At 32.6% G+C, this 12,409-nt stretch overlaps 1 protein-coding gene and 1 long non-coding RNA gene across 13 annotated transcripts in view; one reads left to right on the forward strand and one right to left on the reverse strand.

Moving 5' to 3' along the window:
- The window catches only part of LOC128181137 (nuclear hormone receptor HR96-like), a 106,690-nt gene that overhangs the window by 64,695 nt on the left and 29,586 nt on the right, over positions 1-12,409 (reverse strand). For 6 of the 8 annotated variants that reach the window (XM_052849415.1, XM_052849413.1, XM_052849411.1 and 3 more), the window contains one exon: positions 1,788-1,828. In XM_052849415.1, the coding sequence (XP_052705375.1) occupies positions 1,788-1,828 (41 nt within the window). Of the gene's footprint in view, positions 1-1,787; positions 1,829-10,154; positions 10,326-12,409 lie in introns of those variants that run through there. The other 2 variants (XM_052849409.1, XM_052849410.1) reach the window with 2 other exon arrangements.
- The window catches only part of LOC128181139 (uncharacterized), a 76,422-nt gene that overhangs the window by 39,796 nt on the left and 24,217 nt on the right, over positions 1-12,409 (forward strand). For 3 of the 5 annotated variants that reach the window (XR_008243289.1, XR_008243287.1, XR_008243290.1), the window contains one exon: positions 327-369. This is a non-coding gene — a long non-coding RNA (uncharacterized LOC128181139). Of the gene's footprint in view, positions 1-326; positions 370-1,735; positions 1,821-12,409 lie in introns of all 5 variants that reach the window. The other 2 variants (XR_008243288.1, XR_008243291.1) reach the window with 2 other exon arrangements.

Here is a 12,409-nt window from a genome sequence, read left to right on the forward strand (position 1 = left end):
ATGTACATGCAGTTAAAATCAAACCATAACATGTTGATTGAGATATTACAGAGGTTGTTCCCCTTGAATTGATATCAATCTCCCAGAAAAATCCACCTAATTTTAACAAACTCTTCAAATAATTTTTCTAAAAAATATTTTTGTATCCTGCTAATCTAAAGAGTTTTTTCTGAGAAAGGAAAACTTTGCACTAATGACTAAATTTCTAGCAAGAAATGCTAATGGTAATCACATTTTTTTTTACATTTTGAAAAAATAGAATTCCTTTAAAACACTTACCTAATAAATCAACATTTCAAAAATTTAAATATTTCAATATTTTACAGGTAGCATAGTGTCTGCACATGGCCACATCACAACCATTATTTAGTAAGTACAAAGACAAACATGATATCTTTTTTAATAAGCATAAATTTGAGGTAAATCCCCAGATGTCAATTATCACCACTTCTCCCATTTTAATTAAAGGAGGCGAATATCACTTGAAATTGTAATTTTAAAAATTTATTTACATTTTGAAAAGTAGGATGAAAGTTTTGTTGTCAATTTTTCAATTTGGAATGCAAGAAAACGTTGCATAATTATTATAAAAAAAAAAAGAAAACAATATTTTAATCACTTACATTATAGGTCTTAATGGATTCTTTTTAATACATTAATTTAAATCAGAAGTAGTAATTAAGTGTTAAACCACAATAGCAAAAAAGTAAACTTTTTGCTTAAAGAAAATTGAAAAATGAAGAAAAAATATATGAAGACAACAGATTATCTTCAGGCTAGAGCTAGACAACCTTCCCATGCGGAAAAGCTCTTTGTTCTGGGGGGTAAGTTTCTATCAGAACCCTGGTATCTTTTCACCGTTTCACCTGACAGGTGAAATTGTTTGTACACATGTAACGAGGCAAAATAGACGACTACAACCTGTAGAAAACATTCACAATTCCCACTCCACATTGGGATAAGGTTACTTCGCTGGCCCCAACAGACCTGGCTATCACACTTTGAGCCAGGGGCCTGCTATGCCATTACACCTTTCTTTTCTTAAACTATAATTACCAGTTCACCTTTCTCTTTTTTTTGTATTTCACAAATTCTGCACTACTATTCTTAATCTTTCATTATTTCTTACTATTCTACTTTCATAATTCTTAGAATTTACTCAATTCAAAGTGGAAAAATAATGTACAAGTATAATATAATATACTTAAAATGTAAGTGGGAAATGAAACACTTTCATCTTCAAAATAAAAAAAAAAATTCATAATATCTAGGGCAAAATTGTTTTCCTGGTTTAAATATCAATACATGTACACAAACAAAAGTTCATTTCCGCATTTAAGAACACTTGAAATTAATACAGCATTATAAACAGCCAAGCTTAGTTTGATTCCTGGTAAAATGTAATATCTGGGATGTTTTTCTTAATTTTTTGTTAGAATTTACTCAATGCAATTTGGATATAAGGCTAATAAATACAAAATCAAAAGAGAGTTAATAGAAAGTTTGCAATGTACAGAGATATGAATCTTTTTGTACAATTTAGTTCATAGTCATGTGAAACATATTGTAAATGAAAATGCCTTTTTAATCTCTACCCCTTTTCTTGAAATAATCCATATTCGTATTATACATGGAAATCATCTGTTATTGAAATTATATTCAATATCAGCATCATTCAATCATTACAAAAACAAATTGATGTTTTTCATTGAACTATTCTTATTTCAATAATTAGTAAAGCTCTGTAAACAACAGTAAATTTCCAACATGAAAGAAAAGATACTCACAACTCCATCAAGGTCAAGGGCAGCAGCTTCAAGGTCAGCATCTAAAAATAAAAATAAATCTTATCTCAAATTTCATTCACTGTTCATAACTTTTTTTTTCAGTGTTTTCACAAACTGCTGAAATTCTGCTATTAACATTGCAAAACATACATGCATCGATGATTCCTCATGCATGATGGATTACTAACATCCTTAAAATCTGAATTTTTCCAAGAAAATTGATTCCGTGAAATCTTCCTTATATCAAAACTACATGTAACAATAGAGCACACTTTCTGTGGAACAATACTGATCCCTGCACTGGATGCCTGCACACAGGCTGCTGGGATTGACAGGTATGAACAGTGTCTGATCCATGCCAGTTAATGAATGGCTACAGGTTGATGTCAATGGGGCAAGGTCAAAGGTCAGAGGACTCTCTGACCAGGGAGTAACCAGACCTGAGGGAGATTTGCCAATTATGAGAGAGAGAGAGAGAGAGAGAGAGATATGGATGGATGGATGGATGGATGGATGGTTGGATTAAGGTTTGATTAAAAAAATTAACTCTGTTTTCATACCTGCATTACCTGTATACATATTTCGCCTATCTCCCTTATATTGTTATTTAAGAAGACTGGGATTTGATCCTATACTGTGGGTAGCAAAGTGTCTGTTATTTTGATAAACACCTGCTATCTATATATTGTGAAATACAAACACTTGTCTTATTTCATTAGTCTGTTGTTTCTTAATTTTACTGTCTTCATGACGGCCTATCCTAGGAAATCACCATCTGGCATTTGTACAAACAATAAATTAACAAGCATATTACTTCATCTCACAATTACTGGGTAGTACAGATGCTCCAACCACATTCATGATACAGCAAAGGATTACATGACCTGTATTTCACTTCTGCTTTGCAAGACTAAATATCCATGAAGTCCACAAGAATTCCTCTGCATTCAGATTTCAGAGTTTCTTGGTGAGGATTTCTTACATTTTCAGTAACAAAAACACAAGACGTCCTTAGTCACATCACTTAACCAGCTAACCTTGACCCTTAATTTAAACAGTCTGACTGCAAAGTCTAACATGGTGTCTGTAGGTCTAATTATGGGGGTTCAAATGTATTAAATGTGTCTGTCCAAATGTCTAATGAGGGTGTCCAAATGTCTAATATGGGTGTTTAAATGTCATATATGTGTGTCTGATTTGTTTCGAGGAGACGTCAAGATGTGTGGATGTCTGAAAAATTAATGTCTCTTAATTGAGCATTTTTCTTTAATACTTTCAGTGTGAAATCATTTCAATGGGAAAAATTCTTACTGAATGCCAGTTTCCATAGGTTTGAATAATGAACAAACACTGCTTTTGATAATTTGTTGAGGATGTAAAATTGTGGGTGTGAGGTACCCAGGAAATCCACACAAAAATTAAGCCAACATTTACCGCAACTTTAATCCTGATGATTTCAGAGTTACTCATGGTAGGTCTAATTGTAGGTGTGTCTGAATGTCTTTATTGATGGTATTTTAATGTCTGATGAATATAAAAGTGATTATGATTACATGAAGGTGCTCAAACTTTATCTTAAGATGTTACTATTACTTCAATGAAATATAATTTTGTTGTTTTGTTTTTATGAATAATGAAAAAGATTGCATGAATATCAAGTTAGGGCATCTTGATTTCGAACAGTATGTCTAATTTCATACAGGGGTTGTCTATTGTTTACTGTGGTTTTTTAATGTGTAATGGATATCCAGTATCTGGATGTCTATTACCAGTGTCAAAATTTTTGAAAAGGTTGCAGGAAAGTCTAGCGAAGGCGTCTCAATTTCTGAATGTCCTATGAATGGGGGTGATGTGTCTTAGTGCTAGCTCAGGGAATATAGCAGATCACTAGGGACCTCATTTACATCTTGAGCAATTGAATTAAAGAGAGTCTACTTTGCTTTTCTCCCTGTCCGATCAGGTAATACAGAATCATTATTATTGGGACAGTTATAATCTGCTAATTTTTTCCCTGCATTGGGCACAGTTTTTACTTGAAAAAAACAAAAACAGAACTTGAGGTGATATGAAAAATTATATCATCTGTCAATGTCTCGTTAATTTCTTCTTTAGTTCTTCAAGAATACATTGACGCACTGTTGTGTCTTAAAAATGCAAATCAGGATATTTTTTTTAAAACTACAGTATGCCTTAATGAATAATATATAAAAATACAAGGTTCACAATATAGCTATGTCAAGGAAAGTAAAAATAAACTTGTTTTTCTTAAAGCTGTTTACCTTGTTTGCTGATTTTTATGTTCTAGTACTAAGTTTTAAGCTTATAATTACATTCTTGACTTTTCAGAATTAACATTTATACTAAATGCCCCATTCAATTTTTTGTTTTGTTTTTCTCCAAAAGTCAAGGTCTACCAAACAAGCACTGTGTACAAACGTAAAAAAGAAGTGTATTTTCTTAGCTTATATATGAGTTAAATGAGAGACTTGGAATCACATTAAAGCAAATTAAAGTTAAAGCAAGCAAGGCTAGTTCAATGCAGACTCCCATTGTTGGAATTCTTATCTACACACCCTTCAGTAAATGAAGGTTATGCCTGTTCACATTTCAATAGTGAATATTCCCTTTCCCCATCCTAACCCCCCCCCCCCCCCAAATTAAATTAAAAACTGCCATATCTTAAAAAACTTACCAATATTATTTTACATAGTTGCATTTTTTGGGCAAATAAGTAAAATCAGAAAATAACTCTTATTACAAACTGAAAACATAGGTAATCATAGATTACTAAGCTCACCGAGACGGAGCATCACCATTATGAGACATCACCTTCATAAGACCACCTTTATCATTTTATATGAAAATCATACTTTTTGATCTTGGATATTCATGGATTCTGTTTTGACAAAATATCGTATATCATCTGATAAAAAATTTTTATGATAATCATATGTTCATATGTTAATCAATACAATGATATAAAATTAAATATTGTATCATGTCATATTTATAATATATATCATATAAAACAATAAAATACCGTAATAAACAATAATGAGATATGATATTGTAATGTATGATATGACATTGTATTGTGTTATACCTTATTGTATTTGATCACATAATACAATATCATAAAATATAATACAACATAGTATTATATTACAATATCATATTACATAATACATCATAACATTAAAACATATTATATTGTATAATATAGTATGATATTGTATTGAATGACACTGAAACATATTTGATACATTATATGATATTATATCATATAATACAATATAATTTGATTCCAACATTGTATCTTATCAAATGATACAATATTATGTGATAAAGCAAAATATTATAAAATACATTATTATATTATACATATTGTATCATATGACACAATAATATATATTACAATATCATATAATACAATTTCATGTGATAAGATAATATATCATATAAACCAATATCATATCATACAATATCGTATGATACAATATTATATAATATTACAATATCATATAATACAATTTCATGTGATATAATTCTATATTACTGAAACCAATATCATATTATACAATATTGTATGATACAATATTATAGAATATACAATATTGTATCATAGGATTCAATATAATATTTTGCAATATCTTATGTAATTGTATCATGTGATAAAATAATAAATTAAAAATACAATATTAATTATACAATATTGTATCATAATATACAATACTATACATAACAGTATATTTGCATTTCCATTGTTCTTTCCCACTGTAAGCCCATACGGAGGAGCTGCAATTATTTCTCTATAATCGCAATTGCTCTGTCAGTATACTATGACGTCATAAAGGTGTAACGTTATATATACTTTTCCATGACCTCAAAGATTTAAACCACTGTACGATACATCATGTGTTTTTCTCCAACTCCGTTAAAATTGACGTATTTACATGTAATATTAATACATGTTTTTGATAACATTTTAAAGGAATTACTGTTATAACATATCATTGATTCTGTTAACAAATCTATGTGAATTAAAAAGATACATTACAGTCTGAATGTTTACTTTTGATGTAATAGCTAAATGTCAAGATCTAGGCTAATACAAGGTATTTGCGAGTGGTAAAATGCAAATATAAGTAATAAACAACGATTATTTAGTGAACATGGCGTTATGAATAGCAACTGCTCTGCTGGCATATTTTCCATGATGCTCTAGCGCGCATCATGGAATATGCCAACAGAGCAATTGCTATTCATAACGCCATGTTCACGAAATAACGTTGTTTATTTCTTAAATCATGATACAATATCATATCATAAAATATCCAAAAAATTAATACAATATCATATCGTATTGTATAACTTTTTATAATATAACATATGATATCATATTGTATCATATCAAACAATATTGTTTCATATCATACAATACTATATCATAGGAATCATGTTATATCATTTATCAACAAACACATCTATCTGTCGAGCTGGTTTGAGTGAGGTAGGAGATTTCTTTAGCATCCTTGATAATGGAGATCAGGCTCTGCATATAAAGCAACCTCTGCATTTAATTTATAATAAAGTTAAATCAACTATGCAAGCTATCATCTATAAAACATGTGACCTGTTCCAAAAAACTAAACCTCATCCAGCATCCGAAACCTATGGCTCAGATTCAGCATTCAAGCCCATCAGGTGCATTGGTATCATAACACGCATCATCCATGCAAGTTTGGTGAAGTTTGGACCAGTAATAACTAAGATTTCATCATCAGAGGGCACTAGCAATTAAAACCTTAACTTCCTCCAGCATCCGCAACCTATGGCTCAGATTCAGCATCCATGCCTGTCAGGTGCATCTGTATCATAAGACACACCATCCATTCAAGTTTGGTGAAGTTAGGACCTGTAATAACTAAGATTTATTTTTTAGCATCCTTGATAATGGAGATCAAGCTCTGCATCTGAAGCTACCTCTGCGATTCATTCATATTACAGTTAAATCAACTATGCAAGTTTGATATAGTACTATCATCTATTAAACATGTGACCTGTTCCTAAAAACTTAACTTTATCCAGCATCCGAAACCAGACTCAGCATTCAAGCCTGTCAGGTGCATCAGTATCATAAGACACACCATCCATGGAAGTCTGGTGAAGTAAGGACAAGTAATAACTAAGATATCATCATCAGAGGGCACCTGTTTCAAAAACTTTATTTAACCAGCTCTTAAAACCTTAACCTCCTCCAGCATCCGAAACCTATTGCTCAGATTCAGCATTCAAGCTTGTCAGGTGCATCAGTATCATAAGACGCACCATCCATACAAGTTTGGTGAAGTAAGGACCAGTAGTAACTAAGATATAATCATCAGAGGGCACCTGCAACAAAAACTTTAACCAGCTCTAAAAACCTTAACCTCTTCCAGCATCCGAAACCTATTGCTCAGATTCAGCATTCAAGCTTGTCAGGTGCATCAGTATCATAAGACGCATCATCCATACAAGTTTGGTGAAGTTAGGACCAGTAGTAACTTAGATATTGCTATCAATGGGCATCCGCAACAAAAACTTTAACCTGCTCCAAAAACCTTAACCTCCTCCAGCATCCGAAACCTATAGCTCAGATTCAGCACTCAAGCCTGTCTGGTGCATCAGTATCATAAGGCACACCATCCATGCAAGTTTGGTGATGTACGGACCAGCAGTAACTAAGATATTGCTATCAAAGGGCACCTGCAACAAAAACTTTAACCTGGTCCAACAACCTTAACCTCCTCCACCATCTGAAATTTAGGACCCAGATTCAGCATCCAAGTCTTTCAAGTCCATAAGTAGGTCCAGATGCATCACCCATGCAAGTTTGGTGAAGATAGGACAAGTAATAGCTTAGATACAGGACCTGCAACAAAAACTTTAACCAGGTCCGGACGCCGACGCCGACGCCGACGCCACCGCCGACGCCGAGGGTATAGCATAAGCTCTCCTTGACTTCGTCTCGGTGAGCTAAAAAAATCATTTAAATTCTATTCTTTCTTTAATCTTATTTACAAAGAGATTATCTTTTTAAAAAGGGGCAGTGCAATATCAAATGTTCAAAATAATTGGTACAATATATATATAAGTATATTTTGACCAAAAAACTCCAATGGAGCCTAAACCACCAACCCCCCCCCCCCCCCCCCCCATTACTTTACTTGAGGTCATACTGTAGGCCAATGTTGCAGACCTATAACTTCAACATAGAAAATGTTTGATCTGTTAACAATTTGGATATTTATTTTTTTTTGGAATAAACACTTAAGCAAATATCAAACTTTGTGCCCATCATTTGAAGGCAAACATATTTGACCTTTGACCTCTTCAAATGACTTGACACTTGACCTTTACAGTCTACCATTTTTGATATTTTTTTATTTTACTGAAATAAAATCATATTGTATTTCTCAAAAAATACAAGCAAAAATCAAACTCTGTGTTCATCATTTGAAGGCAAACATATTTGACCTTTGACCTCTTTAAATGATTTCACTCTTGATCTTTTCAGTCTACCACTTATTAACCTAGTTGACCTTTCAGTCAATCAAATCCATCTGAAGTCTCTACTATGTATGATGCTACATGTAGATATATGAGATAGACCAAGTACATATAGTTTGTCCCTTCTATGGATGACACACAAACAAACCCTTACCTTAAAAATATGTAGTTCTAATAATAATGTATCAAATCTAACCACATTTATCATTTAGTACAACATCATAATCTACTGCAAATAGAAAACCCTGAAGTCACAACTGGAAATTGTCAACATTCGTAATTATGTCATCATTATTTCTGAGTTTTTCCAGCCTGAATCCACAAACATAATGACATTCATAACAAAAGAAGCATGTATCTGCTTCTATGACAACTTTTTTTTTTGTATGAAAAAAATTATTTCAAAGGAAGAAAAATTACGATTTTACTGATGTATGATTTTTTAGGTTTTTTTGGTATGTAAATGGTACAACTAGTCATACATGTAACTCTAGATCAATACAGCTCGATAGACATCTTTTTTTTCATCCCCAAACACATCTGGGTCCCTCTCATATATAATAGTGATTTTTATAAAACCCCACAGCCTATCATCAAAGAGAACAGCCTCATCTAATATTATACCACAGGTCTCTTTTTGTATTTTCTTTATCCTGCGATACACAGGTGCTGGTGCTTCTGCAACTTATAGACAGCACATTTCAAGCCTCTGACTGACACTGACAAATGCCAGACTTAATGACTTATCTTTCTGTGCAAACCAGGAAAATCGGTCACTCTTGACAAAGAAGAAAGCATTGTTTCCTCTAAGCAACATAAATAATACTTCTGAAATGAGAAGAGATACTCAAGATGACAGGAGAACAATACTTTTAAAAACTATTCACTAATTAACAAGTTTATCTCTCAGGAATTCATATATCCCCCGACCTTGATATACCTACACTGTGGGATCGTCATTTCACACATAATTTCACTTTCTATAAAATATTTTCACTAGTCAAAATGTCTCACCAATTCAAATTAATCATGTCCTGCACATTTCAGCACGGCCTTGCAAACTTACGCAAGACGATGAAGTACATGCATGCTTTCGTCTGCATTTTTTTCCTCATGAAAAATCATCAGAATCCAATGTTAAAAAATGATATCTTGGTCAATAGCCAATCAATACTTACAACTTGTATTTTGATCAATTACCCCCCCCCCCCCCCCCTTTTTCTGCAGTAATGAAGGAAATGACAACCAAGATGCTTTCCGTTGGTTAATCTCAAAATGTCTACAAGGGATAAATATTTTCTTCTAATTCTCAAACTTGTGCTGGACTCAACAACAAGATAAGATCATTTTATTTCCAAATTCTGGGCCCTTTTGGGAATACAAAGGTACATGTAAAGAAAAACAAAGAAAAAAACAGAACAAAAAAAATAAGAAGAAGAAGAAATTCAACAACACCTTCACACTAACAGAGAGAGAGAAGGTTTCTAAATGATAGTTTATATTTACATAAAAGATGAGTCTATAACAGTGTAACTGTGGAATCATTTTTATCAATTTCAGTAGGTAGCCAAAATTTTCCTGATTCATTGGGACGTTATTTTGTTGGTAGTGTAATCGGGATAATTTCAATAAATATTAAACAATTATGATTGTTTATACAGTACATTCGCGGGGATGTAAATTCGTGGGCAAGGTTTACCCACGAAAACCCCAAACATTGGTCCCCAACAAACAATGATGATTCCATAGTATATTTTGGATTTTTTTCTTTATTTAAATTTGCAAGGTTTTTGTATATGCCCAATACATCTTTCTAACCTGAGACAACAAATATCCAACGTCTAATCGGCCAGACTATCACCTGACTGGAGCACAGTAACATATCGCACAATCACACAATCAGATGTCTGGGAGCAGTATCTATCTATGCATCCATGCATGTTTTATCACCACTGCATCATTTTCAACCCATTAAAATATATTTCAAAGTTTTCCTCTATTACTCCGACTTAGTTAAGTGTCACCTGTGATTCAACATTAAGAGAACATGTAACCTGGAAGATAAACAACTCCGAGAGATAAACAACTACTGCACCAGATGCTACCACAGGAGGATCGGCCATTAATCTAAACAAACAGTCGACTTATCTAAGGTTTACATGTGTGGGGATGTCCATCAGAGATAGCTGTACACTTGGTGACTCTACATGACAGGCCTCACTATCTCCTGGACACTTCCTTCAATTAGATCTAGCGGTTCATTCTCGCCTCTCATCAGATGTACAGTGATCCAACCTCCTCCTCCACAAATTCTAGTATTTGATTTCCAAGCTTGAATGTCAGACACGAAAATTTATATATTGCAGTACATGTATCTTTGCAATATCATGCCCTTTTCTTCATCTGGGAGCCAGATTGTGAGAACTGTCCAAACCAAATGCTGATGGGGTTAAATTTTTGAGAAGAGATGTCATCTTAAATGAAATTAAACCAGTATGTGTCAACACCAAGATCATTGACTGGGAGAGGTTTACCTAGCAATTTACCTAACAATTCTTTTCAACCCCCATGATGCTTGGCATCTACAGTTGTAGATATCTATCCTTGTTAAGCCATCATTTTTTTACATGATATTACCAAAAACATCAGAATGCAGCAGTACTCTTATATGAACATTGATGACAAGAAAAGTTTACAAATGTTGTACCTATCACAGTTTTGAAACTACTGGTAATATGCATAATGTACATATATATATATAAAAAAAAAAAAAAGAAATTTCAATAGACTTTCATTATTTTTTTAAATATTAACATTATGCAAACATACAGTTCTGAGTATTACATAATTTGTCCTTTGGCTAATTTTTTATAGATATATATGAAAATGTTGAATTGTTAATTACAGTAAATATGCAAATGATAAAAAACCTACATTTTTGCAGAGATTAATTGTGTTTAGGCACCCTAGGGATTGGGTAGGGTTCAACTGTCATTGCTTACTTGAGGTATATCTGGTAATAACTTATGTTTGCAAATATACTTCCTTATACAAACCTATTGAATAGCAAAAACCTTCTGAATCAATTCTATTTAATTATGTAAACTTTTTAATGACGTCACAATGTGTTAGGCAGACGCTTATTGTTTGATTTTTTTTCTGAGAAGCCCTTCAAAGGACTCGATCATGTGACCAATGAAGTTCATATCCCAGTGAACTTTTTAACTTACTGTTAATTCTTTAAAGTAGCCTTGCTACTACACACTTACATTAATACATGTACTTCGTAATTACACTCCAAAAAAGGCCAACTTCTTCTGCAGAGGTTACAACTATAGAAATTAGGAGGGTTTCTCTTATCACTGCTTTATTCATGGTATTTATGGGAAAATCCCATAAACTGAGCTTCAGCTATTGGTGAGTTTATAGCCATTCTATTCCTTCTACTTCGTACTTATGCCCAAAAAAGACCAATTTCTTCTGGAGAGGATAAAATCATATGGGTCCAGGGCTTCCCTATTGCTGTTTATTTCCAGATATTTCTGTGAAAATTATGAACCCAAAATATTTAGCTTCCTTGACAAAAAAATAGACAAGATATCTCTTACTTCATGGAAAGACTCAGCCATGCAAATCAGAGATAGTGAAAGAGAGAAAAAAAACCTTACTTACCAGAGATCAGAAAGATTTGAAGTTTTAACTTTCTACATCTCAAGAGTCCTTATCTTAACTTATATCTAAGAATTTGTGTCAACAACATAAAAGAATATTATATCCCAAAAGATACTGTAATATTTACACTTTCCAGTGTCTTTGCCTGTGATAACACTACGTATCGATTTTGTACTATAAAACCCATAACTACAAATGACACCAAACTGAGGAGCAAGCGGGTTTGCTTATTCATATTTAAATATTTAATCGTACCATAGCTTAAAAAAATTATATAAATATAAGTAATAAGGAATCATTCGGGCTTTATTGGATTTGATCACGCCCCAACCAAAATTATCACCTCATAATACCCAAAGAATGATTCCTTATTCCTTAAATAATCATTTCATGGTTGAATG

This window comes from Crassostrea angulata, chromosome 4 (genome assembly GCF_025612915.1).
Source record: "Crassostrea angulata isolate pt1a10 chromosome 4, ASM2561291v2, whole genome shotgun sequence".
NCBI classification, from domain to species: domain Eukaryota; kingdom Metazoa; phylum Mollusca; class Bivalvia; order Ostreida; family Ostreidae; genus Magallana; species Magallana angulata.